We start from the raw sequence: 27,460 nt of genomic DNA on the forward strand, positions 1-27,460 counted from the left end.
TTACAAATTTAAACAACAGAAACTTGTCTTTATCATGTTAGTTAAGTTTTGCTATGACCTGCAATTACATTTAAGGCCTGAAATTCTTATTTCCCTTTCTACAAAAATCTCATTTGTGAAGAAGAAAGCTGGAGGTAAAGTACCATGAAATACAATGCCAGCTATCAGCTAAAATGTCTCTCAAAGAATTCTTGGTTTGAAACAGTTGACTTTATATAAGGACAGGAAATACAATCTGACTATTGTATTTGTATTTTATGGAAAAGCTGTTTTTTTTTCTTTCTGCCTTTTTTTTGAAAAAAAAAAAAAAAGAACAGCTAATATTTAAATAACAGATTAAGATTGAAGTGCTGGTTAAACATTGACTTAAATAAGTTACAGAAGATTCCAACTACACCAGCCTTTATAGAGGTTAAACATTCTCAAAAAGACACATTAAGCAAGTCTCTTCCTTGTACCAAAATACAGTTTCCAAACAATAAAAATAGAACCAACTTTTTCACAAGAAATATTGAAGATAAAACTGCAGCATCCATATAATCTCATACTTATCAGTTAAAGTATTTAGAACAAAATAATATTATACTACTTTTGTTTCTTACTAGACACTGAAAAAGGCTTATTATTTAGTGGAATACAATGTGAAGACAGTGGTAAAAATTGTTTGATGTAGTGTTTTCTGTTTACCTGCTCTAACAAAATGAATCTCAATATGGTTACATTGGTGAGCTATCCAGAGCTCTCTAAAATTACAGAGTAAAGCAAATCTTAAAACATACCTTATGTACCTTTAATTGAACAGACTTCATATTATGCTTAACTTTATTATACTGCAGTTGCTCAAGTTAAGCCATGGGACTAGTAACACTTCATAAAAATGTGCTGGATACTATGTATTTTAAGCCTTCAGTTACTATGATGGATATGAAAGGCAGGCTAAAGCTGGATAACCAGCACAGCTTTTTGGTTGTGTCTCGTATATAATATACATGTGAATAATAATCTCTGATAAATGCATGAGTATGACTTTGGATCTCCTGTCCCTCAGTCCTTACTTAGGTATCTTTCCCACTATATGCATGTGATTCTACAAGCTGGTAACAAGAACAGATGTGCTGAATGGGTGTATTAGTTGAATAAGGAGTGCAGGACTGTGTGTCCTTTCTACTTATGTTTCAGATGCCAAATTTTACACTTGGGAGTTACACATTCTTTAACATTTGTAATCTCAGTGACTTTAACACGTCTGTCAACATCTATACTCCAGCCTAATGCTTGCTGCAGAATATTTCACTGATTGCAATGCATCGGATCTTCACACTCTTTAATTGTAACATTTGTAATCTCAGTGACTTTAACATGGCTGTCAACATCTATGTTCCAGCCCAATGCTTGCTGCAGAATATTTCACTGATTGCAATGCATCGGATCTTCACACTCTTTAATTGTAACATTTGTAATCTCAGTGACTTTAACATGGCTGTCAACGTCTATGTTCCAGCCCAATGCTTGCTGCAGAATATTTCACTAATTGCAACGCGTCGGATCTTAATTTTAAATTGAAATCAGTCAGATGAATACACACACAGATGCACTGACACCCAAGTACATATGTGGCCCCTTCTCTTTTAAAATAACAGAAAGACCCTTTGAACAAAGTATTTTTGAAGTTTGCTCTTGAGTGTTGATAACTAAAAAAAGTTCTCCTCTCCAACATAAAGACACCCAATACCACAAATGCAAGCACTGCTTGTTTGGTCTTTTTGCTTAAGTGCAAGACAGTTTAGCAAAAAAAATGGATTATACATATTAAAACTCTACCTTTAAAGCCTTGACTATGACCTATTCTCAGAGTTACTTCTGAGGGTCTGACATTTTAATCTGTCAACCTCTGTGTGAAGTACTGAGAAAAAGGGAAAATAACAGAGAAGTAAATGAGGAAAATATTTCAAATCAGAAAGATATTTAACATCCTATTAAATAAATAACTTAAGAGAGAAATAAAAAGAAATGAATTTAGAACATACAAGCAAACCATACTATTCATTTTGTTAGAACAGTTTTATACTACTTTGCTTATATTCCTTAATTCTACCCATTCTTCCACAAGGCTCCTCCAGAAATGTCATAATTTGTGCATATGACCCAAGTGCTTCCAGTAAATGTTTGTGTGTCTAACTGTTCATTGGATCATTAGGCTTGAACGAGCAACTAAGGTCTTTGATATGAGTTAGTATTCCATAAATAACTTTCCCCATGAAGATCATTCAACAGATTGTCTCATGTTCATTAAGTTCTGTTGCAGAGATAAAATTAAAAAAAAAAATGTTCACACTGGCAGTAACTTACATCCCCATTGATCCAGCTTATATCTTGATTATAAGATATGACACTGAACAGATTAAAAGTATTTCATATGCCAGTAATGAGTACAAAACCTTCAAATGCTTCCCCTGCTCTTTTTTTCAAACAAGCAGATGTCTGCACTATTTCTTTGCATTTACTCTTCAATAAGATTACTGAATATTCTTGACATAAGAGCCTTTGGTTTCAACTGTATCAATAGAATAGTTCCTTCATCTATGACATCACTACCATTGGAAGAAAGTGAGCTGAAGTGTTTTTCCTTCTTGTTTTCTGTCCTCTCTTTGTGGCTCCCCTTCCATTCAGGGCCACAAACATTTGCCTTCCGTTGTGCTTCCAATTAATGACGCATATGTGTTATATCCATTTTCTTCTATTCTTTCCTTCAATTTGCAATCACTGTTAAATTCCTTCTGTTAAAACAAGAAAACAAATACACAAATTCAGAATAAACACAATCTGTCAGAGTTGCAGTATAATGAAGGTAAATAGTTTCTAAAAGCGTTTTGGAACATTTTAGGATTCTACAGCGTATTTAAAGAAAAGTTTATTTGTGTACATAGCATTTAAAGCAACATTAGTTAGACTGTAAAAGGTGAAATCAACATAAGACATCAATTTTTGGTGCATAATTACAGCAGTGAAATTATATAATTAACTCATGCTGAAATTAATATAGCAACAATATTAAATCATATTCTCAATCATAAACTCAAAGTATGAGGTAGCAATCTTGGAACCATTAATCATAACAAATACAACTCTTAAATATCTTCAATGAGATTATTGATACCATATGTTAAACAAACATTCATGGCATAGGCCTCCTTCTTTTTTAAGTAAGATCCTTTACACTACACTGGTATTTTTGAACGTGTGTAAGTAAGTCACTGTTACACTGCTGTTATGACGCATGTGAGGCTTGTTTACTTTGCAGACCTGGAAAAGGGCTTAGCCTAAAGAAGAATCATGTATAGTCCTGTATCTTATTGACTAAATAAACCTGAAAGCAAATTTTTTATACGGTGCTAGGATTAGGTTTTTTGTTTTTAAAGGAGAACCAGTTGACAGATTGCTAAAAAAAAAATAAACAAATACAAGCACGTGGAAACATGTAGGAGAAAGACCATTTTTGTCTATAATGTTAAATGCACTTTTACAAATATTGTCTGTACAATGAAGCTAAGAATGCTTTGTTTCAACAAACAAGTATTTTCTACTTGCTTGTAGGGGGTATAAAACCCCCTAGTTTTATCAAGTTACTTATATTCCACTTAGAAGGCTTTTGAAAGTGGAACAATTACAACATACTTTAATTATCACCAAAAATTAGCATTCAGAAAATAAGATGTCATTTCACAGCTCAGGCAGAAGCGTGTCACAATCTTAGAGTGTGATATATTAACTACATGCGTAATTTTTACGCTATGAATAAGACAATACATCTCAATAATAAAACAATTTTCATGATACAGATAAAACTTTTAGGGACATTTTATCTTTTATTACGATAAAAATCCTCAGATATTCAGCTAGTAATGATATAGAAAGTGTCAACATTAATAAAAAAGGATCTATTTAAAAAATATACTTTTCATTCCTATTAATTTAAATCAGAATTTTTAAACTGCCAATGATCAGTACTTTGATACAGTAAGAACTTTTGGGTCAGTGATTAATATTTCACTTATTGGCTGCTAAGGCCACAGAATGCTTATATTTTCTAGCAGAATTTTGTATATTCAGACTTAATTTGGTTCTTTGACTTTGGAATTAGGAGTTAGTTGAACAATGTCTGGCACAATCAAGAGAAGACTCTATATGACCCTTGATACTGCCTGTATTCATAAAAATACATATAGCTAATTTAATATTTATTTACAGCAACCTCTGGTGTCAAGATATTAAGGAGGCAGGTGACCAGAAATCAGTTCTAAACTGCAGTAACTTCTGTCATCTGCTTATTTTGTTAAAGAAACCAAATAGTGAGTCTCCTTTTCCTCTCCATCCTAACCAAAGTAAGTCAAATGGAAAAGTATTTGATAAACATAGAAAGTCTTACTTAACTTGTTTTCCCAGATGCAGAACTGTACTTAAATCCAAACTTTTATCTCTATTCTTAGATAATAAAGAGAGAACAGATGATGTTGTGATGTGGTTAAGAAGTCTTATTGGCAGGGGTCTGAGTGTCAGCCCAGTACTGCTTTGCTCATTTCAAACAAATTTCAGCATAACCCTACACCATTGTCTATTGTGCACATGCTCAAGAGTGTTTTTAGAATTGTTATTGGTTCTGGTTTTCATATTCATCTGAAAGCTGCCACACTGTAGTAATATGAGTCTAACTGCAAGTCTTGGGAGGATGGGAAAAATAATAACAGAAGGATTCTTGAAATCTCTGAAGTATTATGGAATAGGTTTTGATAAGCCATTATGTTGTGATTTTATGATGTGAATATTGAAAAATTATCTCAGCTGGAATTAAAAAAAAGTCTTTCCACTTTAGTATTCTCCTGTCAACACTATTTCTAATACACTATGAATTACTGAATCTTATGGCAGCAGTTTCCACCTAGGTACCTGAAAGCTGATTTGAGTTCTTTTGTGTGCATATAGGTTTGGGATGGATTCTCACCATATACCAGCTGTGGCTAAAACATGTGTAGGAAATCTTTTCTCAAACTTTGGGAAGGACAATCACAAATGACTAAATCAAACACTATAAATTGAGATGTGTCAATTGAAGATGGTGATTTATGCTATCATCTTCACATAAGTACAGATGCATATCCATGATGCCTGTAGCATGGGGAATAAACAAGAGGAATTAGAGATGTGGGCACATCTACGGGGCTATGATATAACAGGCATCACTGAAACATGGTGGGATGGCTCCTTTGACTGGAGTGTTGGAATGGAAGGTTATAGGCGTTTTAGAAAAGACAGGCCAGGTAGGAGAGGAGGGGGAGTTACCCTTTATGTTAGGGATAGGCTGGAGAGTATGGAACTCTGTCTGGGGACAGGTGATCAGTTAACAGAAAGTTTGTGGGTCAGGGTTAAGGGGAAATTGGTGATGGGACACATTACTCTGGGGATATGTTACAGACCGCCTGATCAAGAGGAACCTGTGGATGAAGAACTCTACAGACAAACAGGAAAAGCCTCACGCTCACAGGCCCTTGTTCTCATGGGGGACTTCAACAAACCTGACATCTTTTGGGGCAACGGTACGGCCCGACACAAGCAATCCAGGAGGTTTCTTGATTGTGTGGAAGACAACTTCCTTCAGCAAGCAATAAAGGAGCCGACGAGGAGAGGTGCCCTGCTTGACCTCGTGCTCACCAACAGGGAAGGGCTGGTTGGAAATGTGACTCTCCAGGGAAGTCTTGGATGCAGTGATCATGAGATGGTCGAATTTGAGGTCCTCAGGACAGTGAGAAGAATGTGCAGTAAGCTCACTGCCCTGGACTTCGAGAGAGCAGACTTTGGCCTCTTCAGGAACCTGCTTAGCAAGGTTCCATGTGATATAGCCCTAGAGGGCAAGGGGGCCTAAGACTCTTGGTTAACATTCAAGGAACACCTGCTACAAGCTCAGGAGTGTTGCATCCCGACTAGAAGGAAGTGCAGCAGGAGGGCCAGGAGACCTCCTTGGATGGATAAGGAGCAGCTGAAAAAAAATTCACAGGAAAAAAAGAGGCTTATAAAACGTGGAAGCAAGGACAGTTGGCCCTGGGATGAATACAGGGATGTTGTTCAGGAAGTTACGGACCAAGTTAGGAAAGCTAAGGCCCAATTGGAGCTAAACTTGGCAAGGGATGTTAAAGATAATAGGAAGGGATTTTATAGGTACGTAGCAGCTAAAAAACAGACTAAGGACAATGTAGGCCCCCTCTGGAAACTTTCGCGAGAACTGGCTACACAGGACTTGGAGAAGGCTGAGGTTCTGAATGGCTTCTTTGCCTCGGTCTTCACTGGCAAAGGCTCTGACAGCAGCACCCAAGTCTTGGAAGGCAGACACGGGGGCTGTGAAAACTTAGACCTTGGGCCCACTGTACATGAGGATCTGGTTCGAGACCATCTTAAGAACCTGAACGTACACAAGTCCATGGGACCTGATGAAATCCATCCGCGGGTCCTGAAGGAGCTGGCAAATGAAGTTGCAAAGCCACTGGCCATCATATTTGAAAAATCATGGCAGACAGGTGAAGTTCCTGATGACTGGAAAAAGGGAAATATAGCCCCCATTTTCAAGAAGGGGAAAATGGATGACCTGGGGAATTACAGACCAGTCAGTCTCACCTCTGTGCCTGGCAAAATCTGGGAGCAGATTCTCTTGGAAGGCATGCTAGGGCACATGAAAAAGAGAAATGTGCTTGGTGACAGCCAGCATGGCTTCACTAGGGGAAAATCCTTCCTGACCAATTTGTTGGCCTTCTATGACGGGGATACAAAAGTGATGGACAGGGGTGGAGCAGTTGACGTCATCTACCTGGACTTGTGCAAAGCGTTTGACACCGTCCCACATTACCTCCTTGTCTCTTAATTGAAGTGTCATCAATTTGATAGGTGGGCCACGTGGTGGATAAAGAACTGGCTCGATGGTCATATGCAAAGAGCTGTGGTCAACGGTTCAATGTCCAGCTGGAGACAAGTAACGAGTGGTGTCCCTCAGGGATTGGTGTTGGGACCAGTCTTGTTTAATATTTTTGTCACTGACATGGACAATGGGATTGAGTGTGCCCTCAGCAAGTTTGCTGATGACATCAAGCTGTGTGGTTCTGTTGATACACTAGAGGGAAGGACTGCCATCCAGAGGGATCTTGACACACTTGTGAGGTGGGCTGATGCCAACCTCATGAAGTGTAACCATGCCAAGTGCAAGGTCCTACACCTCGGCTGGAGCAATCCCAGGCACAGCTACAGGTTGGGCAAAAAGGAAATTCATGGTAGTCCTGCAGAGAAGGACTTGGGGTTGTTAGTCAATGAGAAAATGAACATCAGCCAGCTTCAGTGTGTGCTTGTAGACCAGAAAGCCAACCGTATCCTGGGCTGCATCAAAAGGAGTGTGACCAGCAGGTCAAAGGAGGTGATCCTGCCCCTCTACTCTGCTCTCGTGAGACCTCACTTGGAGTATTGTGTGCAGTTCTGGTGCCCTCAACATAGAAAGGACATGGAACTGTTAGAACAAGTCCAGAGGAGGGCCACGAGGATGATCAGGGGACTGGAGCACCTCCCGTATGAAGACAGGCTGAGAAAGTTGGGGCTGTTCAGCCTGGAGAAGAGAAGGCTGCGTGGAGATCTGATAGCAGCCTTCCAGTATCTGAAGGGGGCCTACAGGGATACTGTAGAGGGACTATTCATTAGGGACTGTAGTGATAGGACAAGGGGTAGCGGGTTGAAACTTAAAGAGCAGAGGTTTAGACTGCATATAAGGAATTAATTTTTTCCTGTTAGTGTTGTGAGGTACTGGAATGGGTACTTAAACAGCAGAGGTTTAGACTTGATATCAGGAAGAAATTCTTTACTGTTAGTGTGGTGAGGTACTGGAATGGGTTGCCCAGGGTGGTAGTGAATGCTCCATCCCTGGCAGTGTTCAAGACCAAGTTGGATGAAGCCTTGGGTGATACGGTTTAGTGTGAGGTGTCCCTGCCCATGGCCGGGGGGGTTGGAACTAGATGATCTTGAGGTCCTTTCCAATCCTAACTATTCTATGATTCCATGATCAATTAGTGTAACTTAAGTTACAATAGGTCACTTTGTCAGGAAATCAGTATATTTTATACCTCCCAGTGGTGCGGAACTGAGAACTTATCATCCTGTATTTCTGATTAGTGTAATACTAGAAATTAAAATACACATTTATAGGAGTTTAAGAAAAATTTTTTTGTTCTGGTCTCTCCTGAATGTGATTTTTCGACACTGTCCAGGAGTTTAGAAAGGAGTGACTAGGTACAGTGCAGATTAAGGACAGTTTACATAGTTGGTATGAATGACACCCAACCCATAGAAATGTTTCCTTAAAACAGAAGACCAAATGACTTTAAGCCCCTGGAGTCACAGTAGAGACTGTCATTACTTCATTCTTTTCAGCAGAGGTAAGAGGCTTAGGTAAACTGCCTGAGGATAAAGCCAGCTCCAGTACCTATCTGTGACCTGCTCTTTTTAAAGCATATGGGTATTTGAATAGTGAGCAATCTAAAGACTGGCTCATAACCTTTGCATATGACTTGAATAAGTTTACATTTATGTGGGCTCATACTCACTGGAACTGGCAAAACTGGCCTAAATACAGGCAAAATTACAAACCAAACCAAATGTAATACCCAAACAATCTGGTATTTGTGTAATCACATGGATGTGTGAGGGTACACTTGAGTTTAGTAGTGAGATTTATACATTATTGTATTGGAAAATTTTCAGATTATACCCAAATTCTGCTCAGTCAAACCTTATCTACTCATATATAAGTTCATGCCTGTCTGTACTGCCCATCATCCTGTGTGTTAATTAATACATTCAATTTGAAACTGACTACTCTAAAAATCTTCAAAGTTGTAATTTCATATTGGATGTGTCTGCTTCAACAGCTGAAGTTTCCAAGATTTCAGGTACACTTTATCCACACATCACAAATTACTGGTAAATGTGACTGCACTGCAGAAAACCAGAGAAAACCAGCTTTAAATATTACGTTTTGTAGGATCCTCTCCCTTGACCACTACTTAATAAGAAAACTGACTGAAGCAATAAGCACAATAATTCCCAGCTGCTGCTTTGGTGTGATACAAGCTTAGCAAACAAAAGGGAGATTGTGGAGAGTGAGGCTGCTGGTTTACCAGAGGATGAAACAGCTTATTTCAGCTCTCATTCATCATAATACACAGAGAAGTAAGGTTTTCAATAAGTAAAAAAGAGAACTATGTGGATAACTGAAGTCCATTTGGAAGGTTAAAAAATACTTACAGAGCCGTAGACTTTTCCTTTCTTGTTCATGGCTAAATAATAGTTGCTCTTAATAGACTTAACTGCCACAACTCCAATTTCTACAGATGTTATCTCCAATATGCCTAAAAGATAAAAATTGAGCTATTTAATCACTTTATTAGAGGATTTTCTTACTGTAGAAAAGTCAATAAACCTGAAGAATATTAAAATTCTAACATTCGGAACCAACTGACCAACAAACTTTTGCAGAATTCTTCTCTAAGCCATTGCAAGAATATACAGAAACATTGCTTCAATTAATGTTTCCTTTGCTAACCCTGCATTTTTAAACCCCATGAATACTGAAACAGCTTAATTCTTCTTAGCATAGATCTTAATAAAATTTATCTAAGAGACATCTGAACCACAGCATTAAATTAAATTTACAGCATATGTCAATAGAAATGTTAGATTTCCCCCAGTCTTCAAAACCAGTGGTAAACTATTTATTTCTTGTAGGACATTTAGATAAACTAAATCTTTTGGCTGAACTGAGCTGATAAATTCACTTTTGGCAAGTGTGTTGACATTCTGGGATATAGTAAGACTAACCCTAACGGCCACACTATCTTTGTCTTTCAGATATCAGAAACATTTTGCTCTGTTTGTAATAAATATGATTAATTTTTTTTTTCTTTAAAACAAACTCTTTCTGGTATACTGGATGGCTCAAGGGGCCAGTAATGGGAGACAGGACATTTTATCTCTATGCTTTTCTGCCCAAGAGCATACTGATTTGGAAGTAGTAGAAGTTACTACAACTTGCACATTGACTTTAAGAGATCTCTTTTCAAATATTGCTAGAGTAACTGGATGGCTATGCTGTTTTAGCATTGAATCTTAATACAGAATAAGTATGTCTCCAACCACATAACTTCTAAGTGGTTTATCCAGGTAGCATGCCTGGCTCCAACAATTCTCCTGATATTAAAATAGTAATAGTCAGAACAATAATCCATCTAAATCAGTAGTCACTAAGGGCCCACCAATGGGGAAATTACAGGAAGGGCAAAAGTGTTTAGAAACTGTAAAGAACATCCTAGACCAAGTAGAAGCAGCCAACAAATAATGTGACAAATAGATCAGGTGGAAAAACATTGATGAATTGCTGCCTGCTTAAAAAAAGAAAAAAAAAATCTGCAATAATTTCTTCCTCAGTATAGTCTATGGTTTTTGTCTGAGCAGGGTAGCACTGGAAAATCCGTATGTTTTTTCATTTACTTAAAAATTCCTTTTGGTAACCACAGATCCAGTGAACCCAACAGTGTAACTTGGAATTCAGGGCTTTTTCTGGAAATGCTGTTTTTTCTGTCCCTGAAAACTGAATGCAGTCTGTTCAGAACATGGAACCATGTGGGCTTAAGTGTGGAGAAGACTTGAGGAAGAAGTACTTTCAACATAATATTTTTTTAAATGGCTGCTTTATATACAATGCAAAAGCCATTCTGTATGGGCATTTAACTCAGGAGTGAGGGCTTTACTTCTCTGACTGCAAGTAGCAGCTGTCATGTTAGCTGGACAGCAGCTGTGAGTCAAGCATGAGAAGGCAATAGCTTATTTTAATTGGGAAGTAAACTGATGACACAGTTTATGTGTATGAAGAAGAGAGAGAACATCAAACTAGTGAATTTAACATGAAAGACCTCCTTTTATTGTCAAGAAGGAGTGGCGGCTTTTCCTGGATATATAAATTCTAACACAATTACCAGAAGCTTTGTTTTTACTTGAGAAACATTAGGCTGGCAACATCTACAAAGTCTCTAGTCCTTACACATAAGAAAGACTTCAGGGGGAACTGCTAGATAAACAGTAGGTCCAGGACCTATAAAAGCCCTTCAGAAAATGCAACATATTAAACAAGAAATAATGGGGAGAAAAATTATCTTGCTCAACTCTGTAATGAGATGGAAGTGGAGGATTCTTTTGTTTAAGTATTGATATAAAAATGCAAATATAAATGTTGACAGACACATCAATCATGTGCAATTAAAAAACCCCAATTGATAGTCTGCTGCTGCAAGATTTTTATGATTCTTATTTGCAGCATAAAAAAAGAAAAATCAGCATTGCTAAGGATAGAGTTGCATATATAAACTAAGAAAACTTTACCTTTACTTTGAAATATCTGAATATCCACTGAGCTTCTTACAGCTGTGTGAGAGCAATTCTGCACTAATGGCCTCTCAGTCTTGAAACTCAGATTTGAACAAGCAAAGTGAATGCACAGTTACATACAGAGTTGCAAGTCTGCTACTTATGAGGGAGTAAAAACAGTTCCCAAAATCAGCTTATTCCATCCTCAGTGGTATCCAACTCAATGGCAGCAAAGGCCTCTTTGGTAGCTTGAGGTGCTTAATTACTGCCAAGCAGAAAAGATATGGCTGGTTGTCTAAATGAAAACTCTAAGTATGACTTCCATTAGTTATATGTAATGTTAGCTTGAGAATTAGCACAAGATGCTTAGGTGGAAATAAGAGGAGCTACAATTTAGGGGAACTCCATAATATAAGAAGACTCAGAAAATGTGAAGGAAGAGTCAGTTAAGATCCATGACCTACTTTGAAGGCTAAATGGTCTACTTTTGCAAAGGAGCCATATATAATTTTCCATACAAAAGCCGAAAAGAATAATGCTCTCTCATCTCAAGAGAAGATGTGAAGGCTCCTAAAACAGGTCTTGATAGTCAGCTCATATATACCAGTGTCATGCCATTGATATAAGCAGATCAGAGAGTTCATACTAGCCATGGTCTATCATGTTCATATTAGTCTTAAATTCACATTCTCATGTTTTCTCATTTTCACAGTAAAGAAAACTCAAACTTGCTTCCTGATTTTCTGTGAGAATATTAATACAGAACAGTGAACTTTGATATTTCTCCCACGCGAGATATGACCTAAAGTATTTGTGCTCAAAATGAAAAAAAGTTAAGTGGGGTGCCTAAAGTTATGTGGATAACAAGCTATCAGATAGTAAGAATGTGGTGCAAACACTACCATGTGTTTTGCTGGGGTTGTTTTTTTTTTTTGTAATATATATTTTTTCATCCAAAAAGTGATGGGAAGAACTTAGTTAATTTATTGCTGTATCCTGAACTGTGGCACCAGTAATACTAGGCTGGGTCCATCCATTTCTAACAAGGGCAGTAACCAAAAAAACCCCTACAAAACCTAAAAGATACTGACATAAAATGGGCCATTATTAATCTTTATGTTGAAATGGATGTTATATTTCGAAATGAAGTTATATTTTGTCATATTATCCATGAAAATAACACCACATTAGACCATTTCAGTTCACTGTTACACCTGAAGCTGAAGAAGTTTTTAAATAAGAAACTTGCAGTGAATAAACCCATTTAAGTGTCTTTCACTTGAATGATGGAAACAATATGTCCTCTTCAGTACAATACCTAAGCTAACACAACAGAAGTATTCATATAATAAAATATAGTAATTTTTTTGTGGTGAAGTTTGCTTGCAATCTTACATTCTGTTATATCCTTAGTGGAGCAGCTGAAAGGAGGTAATCAGGAGTAATGTTACTACATTTACATTTTGTCTTCAGTAACTAGCTTAATTATACCTAGTTACCCTATTTAACTGGAGCCAAATGTAGCTGAATTCTTCAGAACTATTATCAGTTTGATTTCATCACCAGTGTTCCTGGATTTATTCTAAGTGTGTTTTGTGTATCTGGAAGTTGAAAAGTGTATAATTTTCAGTGACAATTTTGCATATTCTAACCTCTGCAGTATTTGGCAGGGAGAAAGGAAAATTTTATTGGGTATTTTTCTTTTAACTTAGTTTAATACTCTTGATCTATTACCCTTTAGCAACAGGGATCTGATAATGCTAAAATGGTACTTATCTACCCTGCTACTCTCTGTATGTCCCGGATACCCCACCGGAATTACGTGATTTGTTATAAGAACAAAAGTAGCTTTTGTCTAGATTGAAAATTATTCAGTATTATTTACAGATTTTCTCAGGAGACTCTCTTATGAGTTTGATACAAATCTATTGAAGACAAAAGGAATAACTTCCTAGGTGCCAGTGATGTAGACAAAAATTTCAAAGGTCAGCATGAGAACACAAACTCATCTGACACGGATCTACAAGAAGTCATAAAACTTTTCAGAACCTTGAAACAGACTGGATTGAAATCAAATGCCTTTGATGTAAGGGGTGAAAATATGTATTTGATTATTCTTAAGTCATTATTAAGTTCAGCAGGAATGTATAAAAAAAGAAATTGAGACAGCAGTATGAAGTTTAAAACTAGTGTTTTCACCATCTAATGAAACTGGCTTCTTTGAAGGCACAACAAATTTTGCATTTTGGTCAAGGTTTATGCAGTAGAGTCATTGGCTGTGATTAGACTTCTATACTACTGCAATAAAGAATATGATTTCCATGGGCTGTCAAGATTAACTCTCTTAAAATTTCATATTCTTCAAGTGCTACAGGCTTTGCGGTAAGAGCCTATGTGTTGTCATAGACGTATGTCTGAAAGGATCACAGACCACTGTGGGTACTTCCCTGGCCTTAGTTGGGAGAACAATGCTCAACAGATGATTGTTCTCAGACACCTTCAAGAAGTTCAATTCTATGACCTGCCAGGTAAGCTCTTCAATGTCTACATTAGAAAGTGTTTCAGAATCCGATCTGCAGGTCAAAGGAGGTAATCCTACTCTACCCTGTTCTTATGAGACCCCACTTGGAGTACTTTATACAGTTCTGGTGTCTTCAACGTAACAATGACATGGAGCTGTTGCAGCAAGTCCAGAGGAGGGCCACGAGGATGATCAGGGGACTGGAGCACCCCCCATATGAAGACAGGCTGAGAAAGTTAGTTCTGTTCAGCCTGGAGAACAGAAACTGTGTGGAGACCTCATAGCGGCCTTTCAGTACCTGAAGGGGGCCTAAAAGGATGCCAAAGAGGGACATTTCATCAGGGACTGTAATGACAGGACAAGGGGCAATATGTTTAGACTGAAACAGGGGAAGTTCAGGCTACATATAAGGAAGAAGTTCTTTACTGTGAGGCACTGGAATGGGCTGCCCAGAGAAGCGGTTAATGCTCCATCCCTGGCAGTGTTCAAAGCCAGGCTGGACAGAGCCTTGGGCAACATGATCTAGTGTGATGTGTCCCTGCCCATGGCAGTGGGATTGGAACTAATCATTTTAAGGTCCTTTCCAACCCTAACCATTCTATATTTCTGTGATTCAAAATAGCCTTCTTGTAATTTGAGCCTATTAATTTTTTTTTTAAACTAACTTGAAAAAGGTATTTTTTTTTTGTTTGCAGAAACCTTTTACATATCCAGCATTTATTATCACACCTATCTAACTAGCTACCAACTTCTGCTCTCTAGAAAAGCACAGTTTTTCAATGCTTTCCTTACAGCCTTCAGTTTTTCTAGACCTTTGGATACTCTTGTGCTTGTGTCCACAACATGGTCATACTCCTCTTACTGAAATCTTACCGGTGTTAATACATGAAGGAACATCTCATATTTCCTGCAAAGAATGTATGCATACTCATATGTTTATGCATGCTTACTTTTTCTTTTACATTAATATAATAATACTGATTCATGTATAATTTGTGATCCACCACCTTAGATACATGGAATAAATGTAATCAATTATTCTTCACTCTGTAGTTGTAAGTTTGATTACTTCTGATTAAATGTTTGTGCTTTGAACATGTCCCAGTTAAATGCCCATTTTTTATTTTATAGTTTGTCTGATTTGTCAAGATTGTTTTGAGTTCTTATTCAGTACACCAACATACTTGCAACTATTATAGTTTTCATATTGCCTGCAACTTCAATAACCATATATTCAAGATACTTTGAAGAGAGTCTTGGAAGCTAGTGCCTCTGTTCAGGTTTGCAGTGAAAACCTGCTAATTCCCTAGTATGGCTGTAAGATTTTGCTTGCTGATATTAGTTATGAGGATATCATTAGAGAGATTAGAGTCAAAAATCTCTCTAAAATTTATGGTGTCTACTACTTCTTTCCTATAAATGAAGATTTTTATCTAATCACAGTTGAAAATTAGGTTGCTATGGGTATTACTTCTCTTTGATTAATTCTTTTTGGTCAGTAATTTCTTTTATGTTTATAACCATGTATTTAAAAATTATTTTCCCTGTATTTTTCTCAGGATATGCTGACTCGTCTCTAGGTCTTTGTTTTTTCCCTTTTTAAAGAAAGGTATTATATTTACTGCTTCCTCAGTTATCTGAGGAGTGATTTTTTTTTTCTTAAGTTTTCATAATGAATCTCTAGACTTTTGGCCAGCCTACTCAGTAGAGTGAGTAAATTTTATCAAGTTAAAAACAGATAATTCATCTAACTAATTTTCATCTTGTTCTTTTTCTATTTTAACCAATATAAACTTTTCTTTGGAGCTCCTGTTTCTTTACTGTGAAAACTGAAACAAAAGTGACACTTCAATATACTAGTGATGTTTGTTTCTTGTATCTTCTTTTATAACATTGCTTGGACTCAGGCATTTCCATGACTTAAAACTTCTAACTCCAAGAAAAATGTGTAAAGTAAAAAATTTCCATGATATAATGTGACTTGTAATTGGATGTGAAAATAAAAGCTATCAAAAGTCAATATTCTTGGAGGGAAAGTCTTGTTATTAGTTGCTTATTTCTGGTTCCATACTTTTTAGGAACTTGGAAAGAAAATAAAACAATTAAAAAAGAAATGCTGTGGCCCCCATTATGGTTTTAAAACAGATAGCACACTATTATTCTACAGCCATAATTCTGTAAACTTCAACAATTACAACTAATCCCCTTTGACCACATCCACTCTAAAAGCATAGCTTTCAATACCCAAACCATTTCCAACTCATTATAATTAGAAACATTTCAATCACCAACTTGATATGTGCCCTGCAGCTATGCATGTGCTGTCTTTACAGGTCCCAAAGGCTAGAAACATATTCCCAATAGAAACCAAATATATTTAACTTAAATAAACTGTATTTTTATAGTTTATAAAAAAATGATCATTATATAAATAACAAGGCAACAGAAAGCTGACTGGCTGTCTTGCTCTGCACAGTGGGATTGTAAAATATACTAGTGAAAAATTGCTGTTACATAATTCTGTATTCTAATTCCAAATGCCCCGTGTTTTTATAAAAATTATGGTAATTTAAAACAAAAAAAATCCTAGAAATATGCTAGAATATGAGCAAAAAAAAAAATAAAAATCCTTGAGCTTGAGTGAAACTATTTCAAGTAATTTGACAGAAAAGACATTTGACAGAGAACCAGATACATTATGAAGGCAGTACTGCAATGGATCCAAGCATACCCTGCAATGAGAACCGCTTGATCCTGTGACCAAATACAATTCGTGTGCAATATGAGGCAGTGACCACTTCTCTGTAGCTGCATCATTTGTGTAATAAGTTCTTAAAAAAGCACTTTAAATGTCTGTAACTGTAGTTGAAGTCTTAATATAGAGAAACAGGTCCACTTTGCATCTTTCTTTCCTTTTCAGAGCTTAGCCCATATATGAGGGAATTCACAGGCAGTTCCTCCCTCCCTTGCCTGCAGAAATACCGCAAATGAAGAGTGAATTCAGCTGGATGGAATGTGATGATGACTTGAGAGCTTCCAAAACTTTCCAGTTTCCCAAATGGTGACAAGAAGCTGCTGCTCTTGGTGGGCAACTGGAGAGAATGGAACTCAGTAACATTCCTTTGAACTGATTTTTCAGAACTTTGGTTTGTGCACCTTTGAAGAGGTAGCTTTGACTGGCATTGGTTTGCATCAAACAAAGTTGCTGAAAAGAAAAAATGTTAAAGGTTTAGTATTTCAAAAAGTTCTCTTAGTAGGTAGCTTGAAAAAGAGTGGTTTGAAAACAATAAGAAAACAGGTCAGATGTGGTTCATGAAAGAGTGAAGTGCTAAGAAATGAGAGGCCACTGACACTGTTCCACTCTGTTTCATCATTTACACCTGTGCAAAGCAAGCTGAAAACATCCCCAGGTGACAAGTTATACTGTTCTTCCTTTTATTTGTTTTGTGTAAGAATTACTGAGAACAGAAAATCAAAGACGGTGGAGTAGAAGATAGGAAATGGAAGATGGGCTAAGAAAGACGTGCCTTTGGAAGTTTTTTCAGCAAGAAAAAGCAGTTCCATTAAAATGTAATCTTACAGATTTTATGGTAGTCTTTGGAAGGCAGCTTAAGATAGAAACTTATGTTGCCACGTAAATGATGCCACACTTATGGGCATAAATATCAATTAATACCTAATGTGAACCTTAACTTGATCCTTTACTTAAAGCTAAACTTCATTTGCAGATAAAATCAATTCAGTACTTTTCATTATTATTTAATATTTTCTAAGACCTCCACCCTTCCTGCTCTAAATCAGAAGTGAAAGTACTGAAAGATTTCAAAGCAAGTTGCTAATGTGTAATCTTTAGATCAACTATAGCCAAAATTCTAGTGTCCCATGAGGTTTCCAGTCCAATTCCCACATCTGATGCATTTGGATAAGACTGAGATATGCATCCAAACTTCTGGAAGGCTGTGGGAACAGGACCTCTGAGCCTTCCTGCATTAGCACAGTATCAGCGTAAGATGTGAAATCTCCATGGTGCATACATACTGTGTAAAAGACTAAGTATCAGAGCCTTTTCTCAGTCTCACAAGGGGATTATAGGAGACTAAAGTGCTTCTCATTTCCTTATCTACTGCTTTTATAGCTTTAATATCATAGCATAACAAGGACCACTTAGCAGTGTTCTGTAGACCAAGTAAATGGAAGGGTGTCAGAAGCAAGAGTACATGGGAAGAGAGAATTTCATTACCAATGCAATAGTGAGAGCTGTTGCTTAGCAAAGGATGAATTTATGTTTAGCTACAAGAATGACAGGAATCATTTTAGCTAGTATACATCCTGACATGCAACAGAAACAATCCAGGAACAGTTATCCTTCATGTTTCCCTTTTGTCAGTGAAGAGAGGCATCTCCAAACAACAGTTCTAAACACCACCAATCTTTGTAAAATATGCAAAATTACATGAGATAAACTTAAGTAAAGGAAGTTCTGGAAGTGACTCTGGGGACATATCTATGCTGTCAGTTGAGTTCAGATCTGCACTCTACAATACCTTGTCCATCACCTTCATCACTAACATGTAAGCATGTCATCAGATTTAGCCAAAGTTCTAGAACTATCTTGCAGGAGGGAAGATAAACAGTTTGCTTCCTTCACATGGATTTAATTCATGCAGTGGAGATGGGCTGGCTACAGGTAGAGCCAACTCTACTGAGCTCATTAATCAGAGCTCAGATTTCTTGAGCTCTATGCTTTGATGGAGATTAGACATAGACAGTGTCAGAATTCATTAGCTGATCTGTTTTTGGGATGGAGGTTTTATAACTTATGACTCATACTGATCGAATAATGGTAGCAGTTCATACACCAAGAGAAAAAAAAGAACACCAACCCCAGTATATATGGTTGGATGCAGGGTTGTAGTTATCTGATTTGTTAGATTTCTTGACAAAGACGGCTTAAGGAGTTCCAGCCCTCCCTTCCCCCAGATACGTTTTCCTGCCTCTGTGCTGAAGTTCACCAGCCCTTCAAATATAACTGTTTGTGGAGCAGCACTATAAACAAAATCATTGGAATGATCTGTCTTGGAAATAACTCTCAATAGAAAACAAATCAACCTAAACCCCTGATGACTAAACAATCCAAGCTTTTTGTAGTCTTTCCTAGTAGTATATGTTTTCTAGACCTCCTATTGCTCTCCTTCTGGTATCTTTCCAATTGGCCGATATTTTAGAAATGAGGTGCCCAAGACTGGCCTGATGTTCTAACTAGGGCCTGATGGGTACTGAACTGAACAGAAAGATTACTTCATGTGTTTATAAGGAAACTTGGATCCCAATCCAAATCCTAATCGAAACTTGGCAGTCCATATATGTTTCCATTTAGTAGACAGGACCAGGCACTCAGGATTTCTGCCAAATCTTAAAATTTTAGGTCTCCATAGAACTACATGGGAGAATGAAAAGCGTGTAAGAGACTAGTAAGAGACTAGAGCTCAGTAAATTTTCTCAGCTGCCTATTTCAGCCTGGGTAGAATCCTGAATTACCTTTCACATTCATGATCATTACATTTACCTCTTGCATTCTACCATTTATTTACGTTTCAATGTGAATATTTGACAACCGGAATAAACTGGATGAAGTTAAGGCTGTTCATTGCTCATCCTAACACACAAGGAAGGGATAATATATAAGTAGTGGCTCTGCAGAAGAAACAGTCAAAATGCATGGTGACTGCCAGGAGAAGTAGCTGTCCATCACCTGCAATCTCAGGGAAGGAAGGTCTTCTCTGTTCAGGCAGTCAGCTGCTGCTCAGTCAGAAGCTTCTAGCAGATACAGTAAATATATTCACAGTTGGGGTACAAATTACAATTAAATGGAGCCAGTCGCTATTTACCACTTGCAGGTATTAGCAGGCGGAAGGGAGACAGGGTGTTAAACTGGTCAGAGTATGTGTAAACATGAAAAAAGTACCCCTGTGAGACATATGGAGGTTGTGAAGCTTTAAGAAACTAAGTGTGCTGCTGATGGCCTCTGTTCCTTGTCTGTCAACAATCCTTATTCCCCTTACAGGTTTGTTGCCTCCTACTGAGACTGTCTGACACATATGGTAACTGTTGTAGCTAAGGCTGCTCAGCTGCACATCAAAATGAGACAAGTTTCTTTCAACAGTTATGTTTAATTTTTGGGCCTTATTTGTTTCTTATGATGAATCTCAAGTTGATTCTCCACTGTGCAGAAGAACAGGACTTGAAAAATATAATCTGTCATTTGCTAGTCTCAAATACTTATCTTCTTGTGAAAGGTAGGAGAGAGAAGGAAGCTCACTGCATAACTATATAACAAAGCACTGTCTGTGGTGAGTAGGATCCTATCCTAAATCTATATGGGCTTAATTACCTAATAATAGGGTAAAACAGAAAAATTGCAAAATTCAACAGGCTTCTCTTTAAGAGACTATGACTAGGTACAGTTCCTAACAGTATCCTGCTGCTGCTGTGTTTCTCTGGAGGGAGGGAAAAAAAGGATGGTTTAGTGTTTTTCCTGCAAATCAGAAAGTTTCCAAACACACTAATCCACCACATCAATTAGTTGCTGGTTCTAATGGTTTGTGTCTGTCTTTGCCTCATACACGAAAAAGGAATTCATGGTATTTTTAAATATGGGATCCACGTGTTTATAATGCAAGACTACCCCTGGACAGCTATAATGATCACTCTTTTTCACATAATTATCTTTGGTGGCAGTTACTCATCAACACTTTCAGCAGTTTTCTTCTACAATGCCACAAATATTCCTAATATTGCTTGGTCACAGTAATCACTTTTTTTAAAAAAAACTTTATAATGACTATGAGAACAGAATTAACATCTGAGAAATGTAGATTACAGTTGTTGCATGCTCTGGCAGATGAGTATTAAGAAAATGACTGCAAGCAATAGTTCAGTATATCTTAAAGTTCTTAACTGTTGCTTGTCCATTGTAACTTTTTTTTTTCTCCACAAATTCTTTTCTTAATGGACATGGAGGTGATCAAATTAAAGGCAGGTCTCTGACCCTAATACTCATATTTACATAGTTTGGGTAAATGTTCTATATGATTTTAAGATGCCCAGTCACAGACTGTAAGTATCGCATAACCTGTGGATACTTTGCAAACAAGCTACTGTCAAAACTTTTTCAGATAAAATATTTCTTGAAAGACACAATTATTATAACAATTGTTATTGGACAATCTTGGAGTAAATAAACAGAGATTAATTGCAAGTTGTTACTATATGAGAAGATGTTAAGGCCCACAGTTTAGCAGCTGAAAAGAATTCAGTGACTTCTGATTACCAGTTCATTGCTTTGTCCATTCATTTTTTTGTTTTCTCTGACACAAATATAGCACTTAATTAATCCTAAATTACAATCAGAAGACACCATTTAATAACTGCATTATTCTTGTTATAAAGCTGTGTGATCAGCTTCTCATATTTTAATGCTAGGTTTGTACTTTGTCTTACATACTTTGTACTGTTCTTTCACCATCAAAGGTATGCTGAAACACCAAAGCAAGTACCAAGGTCTGTTCTCTTGCACACAGATGTAAACTATTGCCTGCTATAGTGTGAGCACCTGATGTATGTCTTTCACAGTGTTTTCATCTTCAGTACTTGACTGTCTCCTAACCTGGCTGGACCTGGTATCTTCAGTCCTCTAGTACAAACAGTTTTTTTTAAAACTTTGATGAGCAATGATAAGTGCTGCCTTCTTAAACATTCCTTCAACACCTCATCAAAAAGCAGGACGACAAAATCGTCAATCTTGCACAGAAACTTAAAAGGCTGATTTGAAAGAGCACAATCACTTCACACCCTTCTGCTTTCATTATTGTCAAGTCTCCTTCTATATTGTTTCCTATCTTCCCTCCTGACATCCTCAGCAGCTAACAAGCATATTTTGCACACAAGATTGTATGATCTAATTGCACATGGTTGTGCCATATGTCTTGTTCTTTTACTCAAAATCTGATCCTCTAGCCTGGATTGCTGAAATCTTTTTGGTTTTCCCTTTCCTTGAACTATGAAAATCTCTTGCACAAATACAACACTATGCTTGGGACAGTTAATGGACAATACAATTCAGAAGGTTTGATACATTCTTTCCAGCGTTTTTATTCAACCTTCTCTATTTAAATTGGAGTTTCTGCTCACAGGAGTTAACAGCACAAAATACCACTCAGCCAACCAACCCCAATCAACCGTTCAATTGACAGTGAGTGCAGTTTCTGCTGTGATCCCAGTGGAGTCCTTGTCAGGGGATGTGTAGAGGGCAGGCAAAGACCCTCCTATCTTTTCCATATACTTTTATGTCAGGCTCAGAGATACTTCTGCTTACACTAGTGTCTAACATTGCAAAGAGCACCTGGTCCCTAAACCATTTGGTGAAAACTGGCTGACAATCATATTTGTACCTTCCAGGGTGGTCTGGTGCATCTCTGAGAGTGCTTGGTTAAATTTCCCTCAGACTATTACCTCTAGAGATTTACCTACAACCCTCAGACATGTCTGTGCTTTTTCCGTTCTGAGTCTCTGACATACTGTGAAGACTGTGTGGTAGCCCACCAGTTTGCTGTTTGTATAGTCTGGTGCCAAGGTCAAAGCCAAGGTCATATTGACAGCCTCTTGCAGGGCCTGGCACAAGAGTGTATAAAATGAAAGAAACCAAGCCTGGCTTGGTCTTGTTCAAATTTCTGCTTAGTTTACTTCCCTGCAGTTAACTATCCTGAGAATTCCCTGCAGAGAGCTATCCTGAAATTCTGAAGTTCATTCCAGAAGGAGATAGTTCAATGCCAAAAGAAAAGCAAAGCGTGAGCCAGCACAGACAATGTGAAAGGTCAGAAGCGCTGAATCCAAAAACCACCTGGGGAGCCAAATTTAACACTGTAGACCTAGTCTTAGACTGCTATGGAGATGAGCAGGTGAAGAACAGAGTTGCTGTGTTTCTGTCCAGGATTTTGCATGTGGTGACAGATACTTCTGGGCAATGTAAGGGCAATAGTGTGTGTGCTGCTTCTATAGCTTGGCTACAGACAATAAATATACAACTATGTACAATGTCTTATTGCTTGTGTATGAACCAGCTGCACAATTACATTCCACGAACCATCAACTTTTCCACACACTTGTTGTATAACTGATGCATATTAACAATAAATAAATAATAGGTTAAAAATAGGGAACAAAATTAATCATTTTTCTCAGGAAGGTAATCAGCGAACTACTCTGTTTTCTGTGCTCAACATATTCATTAAGGAACAACAGTACTGCCATGGCAAGCCCTGCTGATTATACTGAACTATTCAGGGTAGTAAATCTGAAGGAACTGGGTGTTAACTGCAGAAGTGTCTCAGGATCCAAGCTGACAAGGCAATAAAATACCAGATAAAATTCAGTGTAGGTGAATGCTGTAAAAAGTGTTGCACAGAGGGAAAGTAATGTTAGGTTTATAGACATGGAATGTGTTACAGAATGGCTTATGGCCCTGATATCACTTTTTGGTCTAGGTAGTAGAACAAGTATTATGAAGGTAGAGGACCGGGCTAGTGAATGCTTAGGAAATGGGAAGTATAACAACAAAGTTTAAATCCATCTGTGTTTTTATTTTGAACACTCACTCTATCCTAGTCATCTCATAAATGATGGAACAGAACTGGAAAAGCTACATGAAAGGACAAGATACATGATCAGAAATAAGGATTAACTGCTGTTTGAAGAATAACTAAAACCTAGGACACAAGGTAGAACAGAAATGGTTTGAGGAGGGGGAATCTATAAAATTGTAGACCAACCTCAAGAAAATGAAGAAGCAACTATGCACTGAATCTTAAATAAAATAATTGATCAGACATTTAAAACAACAGAAAGTATTTTTTCACACTTGTTAGATTACAGCAGTCATTGGTGTCATGTCAGTTTATACAAACTGAAAAAAATCAGAACAATTACTTCAAAAAATTTGTTCCTAGGACAAGTAAATAGATAATGTCATTAGTCTCTAAATTGCATACTGATGAACAACACCAAGAAAGTATAATAGGCAGTTAACCACTGTATGCTTGTTCTTCCTCCTCTTCAGTCTTCTACTGATACTGTCAGACTGACCTTCAGTCTGAAGCAGTAGACTTGACCTTTAATTCTCATGTATGCATTCCCTCATAAAAAGAAATGGAAGAAATTGTGAGAAAAAGCTAACAAAGGTTTGCCAAAAGCAAATTCTGTTAAAACTTATTTCATTTTATGACAATGTAATAGGTCATACAATGAAAAGAAGTATGTAGTTAGGCTTTTGACACTATCACATTACATTATCATAAATACACTTGTTTCATATAAAACTGTATCTTAAGTGGGATGAAAATCAGGCTAGAAAACATTATTTACAAAACCATTCTCAATGATTTACTGCCAAAACAGAACTAATTACTTATTAATGTAATTTGAAGATGAAGAATGAGATAATAATTTTACAGAAGAGTGTCTGGGTGGCTACTGCTCCACAATATGAGCTTGAGTGAACAACATGTGAAGCAAACATATTCCTAGCATGTCTAAATGTGAATATAAGTGCATGAAATGCAAAAGAAAATCTTTCCACATACTCCAGCATTTGGAAAGCTTCTTCTGGGCCCTGGGCTCATTTCAAGATATGTCTAAGGAGCGTAACCAGCATGGTCATAATCCTAGAAAATATTATTTACAATTGAAAATTAAATAAATTAATCCTGTTTATCTTAAGAAGATGAGAGTTGGGAAGAGAAAGCATATCAGTAACTTTCAAACACTTAAAAGAATTACTGGAAAGATGAATGGAATACTCCATGCAAGAGGCAACAGAAATAATGAGCTCAACAGCACAGAAGTATAAGAGGGGTTATTAAGAATAACAAGATTTTAATAAGGCTGATAAAAAAAACCTCTGTATTCACTAAACTCTTTTGGACTGTGCGCAGACTTTCACAGCAGGTGATAAAGGGGGTTGGAACTAGATGATCTTAAGGTCCTTTCCAACCCTAACTATTCTATGACTCTATGATTTTATGATTCTGTTATTCTATGATTTTATGATTCTATGATTCTAAAGGTGTCCAGCAGAGTTGATGATAGTTATTATCTATATGTATAATGCGAGACATACATGGATTATAAGGATGCACCAAAAAATCTTTTGAGATTTCTTCCAAACCTAGGAAGCTGTGTTTCCATACACAACAACTCAATCAAGTGTTTCTGAAAATGTTGGACTTACTACACTACAGAGCAGTAATCTGTACAGTGTTGTCATAGGAAATCAAACATTTCTGGAAATGGATGGACTTGCAGTGCACATTGTGTGCAGCAGATATCCTGAAACATTCAGGATTTCTGGTTACACAGAAACCAGTAAGAACTACTCCATGATATTTCTGATCAATGCGCTGGAATTCAAGGAGAAATGCAAAGAATCATTAAAAGACCCAGGCAGCAGCAGAGGTCAGTACAGATATGTGTTAGATCTAGGTGACAGTAGAAGTGTGATCATTTAGATTTCTCTCACAAAAAGTTCAATACATGGTCTTTATAGATTCTGTATAAACCTTGGAGATCTTGTCCCTGAACTGTGAACTTTATGGCCCTCATGTTCTTTATTTCCAGGTTTGTACTTACGGATCCTAATTGATATCTGATCAAATGCAACACTAATTGTAATTCTGTTTTGTTTTGTTAGAAATCATTCAAACACTGTAGTCAGTGGTGATTAGAAATCAGATACCTATTTATTTTTGTCATGGAAAGCATAATTATGACAACAATACTAGGCCTTTTACACTGAAATCTGAAGGGAATTCTACCTACAAAATAACGAGCTTTCATAGTGATGTGTCCTAAAGAACCTGGGATTCAGAATCTGCAAGCTGGACTCCTAACTGCAGTTCCTACAAGAATTTTGTGGGAAACTTTTCACAAATCAGGCTCACAGACAGTAAATATTCTACAAAGCAAAGCATGAAGATAACACAACCACTTCTGAAGATGTGATTTTTAATGTCTATTTTACTCTGCCCACTTCCAATTAATTATTTTTTTAATATTCCTAATTTTCCTGTTGCCTCTTTTTCCCCTCAATCCCACACTGTAATCCCTTCCTCTCACCTTGTGATAGACACTAACAAAAGAACTTGATAGAAAAAGAGTAAGCTGAAACATATAAATAAGAATCACAGTGGCTTCCTTTAAACTGTCAGTGTATTTATTTTCTTTATTTACTTTACTGGTTTGAAATCTGTGTGTGCCAAGACCACACTTTGGGAGCTCCTTGCTGTGTATAAACCAACACAATAATCAACAGTTGCAAGTCACTGCTAAATCTATTGTAATGCATCTGCACAATCATAATTCACTTCCATGCAGCTACAAAGCAATTGGACTGTCTGACCCCACTCAGTCCCACCAGCTGCATTGTCAGCTGCCTGTGAAAAAATGAAAGCAGAAGATAATAAACCAGTCTCTGGTAGGAAACATAGAAGAATTTTTTAAATCAGGATAAAATTATATTGAAAATATTTCCTTTGTTATGGCTATAGAGTAAAATCAATATATCACTGACACTATTTACAGGTGATTTTTGATTTCCATGTCTCATATATTTCATGTACATACTGAACAACAGCTAGACCTCTCTAAAATCTTTAAAAGGACAGTTGGTAAACTACCTTCTCAGCTGTCTAGTATCAAAGTGTAACAGTTCCAGTAAAGGATTTCTAGCATGCTGCCTGAAGGTACTCAAAGCTGTCAGTGCCACTGCTGCAAAAAACGGGTCTTGTCAGCTGTCAAGACCCATTGCCCACTGACCTCAGAAATCCCTTCTATTTGCTCTTCACTTTTTGAATACAATCTCCTATTTCCAATGTAACAATTCCAGTGCTGTGGGACACATAAAAAGGAGAGCTATGGCCACATTCCCAAATTGAGGCAGACTACACACAGTAAGGAAGACTGGAAGTTCCCAAAGGCTGACTTAAGTTTATGCCAGATCTACCCTTCCTCCTTAAATCCCATTTCAACAAGAGATGTCAGACAAGTCATTAAGTCACCAGTCTGGCACAGTTCTCAGGTGGTTCACCATTATTTGCTCAAAACCAAGATTTAAGTCCAGTGCTCAGAAATACATTTTAACAAGCAATATACTCCAATTTGTGAAGCCTTATGTCATTTTAGTTAATGTATAACACATAAAGTCAGTGATCAGTACTCTTAGGAAATACACTGTAATCATCTGCTAATACTTCAGCAACTCCTTATGTCTCAGCTGCTTCTGACAAATCACATATAGCTCTGAAAACTAACAAAAAATGTTCTTGCGGATCTGTGGCCTGAGGTTGAGTAAATCCATCATTTTTCTTAGAGTAAAACTAATAATTTGTCACTTCCCTGATTGCTTGCTTAGCATCTCATAACAGCTGTATCTTTGTTTACACGAAA

General features: G+C 37.1%; 1 protein-coding gene across 1 annotated transcript in view; it reads right to left on the minus strand.

Annotated features, from left to right (window-relative positions):
* Positions 1–2,424: 2,424 nt before the first annotated feature.
* FGF10 (fibroblast growth factor 10) overlaps positions 2,425–27,460 on the minus strand; it is a 61,044-nt gene continuing 36,008 nt past the window's right edge. Inside the window, 3 exon segments of the mRNA XM_005151966.3 lie at positions 2,425–2,708; positions 2,711–2,777; positions 9,328–9,431. Of these exon segments, the coding sequence (XP_005152023.2) occupies positions 2,581–2,708; positions 2,711–2,777; positions 9,328–9,431 (299 nt within the window). The 3' untranslated portion in view covers positions 2,425–2,580.

This window comes from Melopsittacus undulatus, chromosome Z (genome assembly GCF_012275295.1).
Source record: "Melopsittacus undulatus isolate bMelUnd1 chromosome Z, bMelUnd1.mat.Z, whole genome shotgun sequence".
NCBI lineage: Eukaryota > Metazoa > Chordata > Aves > Psittaciformes > Psittaculidae > Melopsittacus > Melopsittacus undulatus.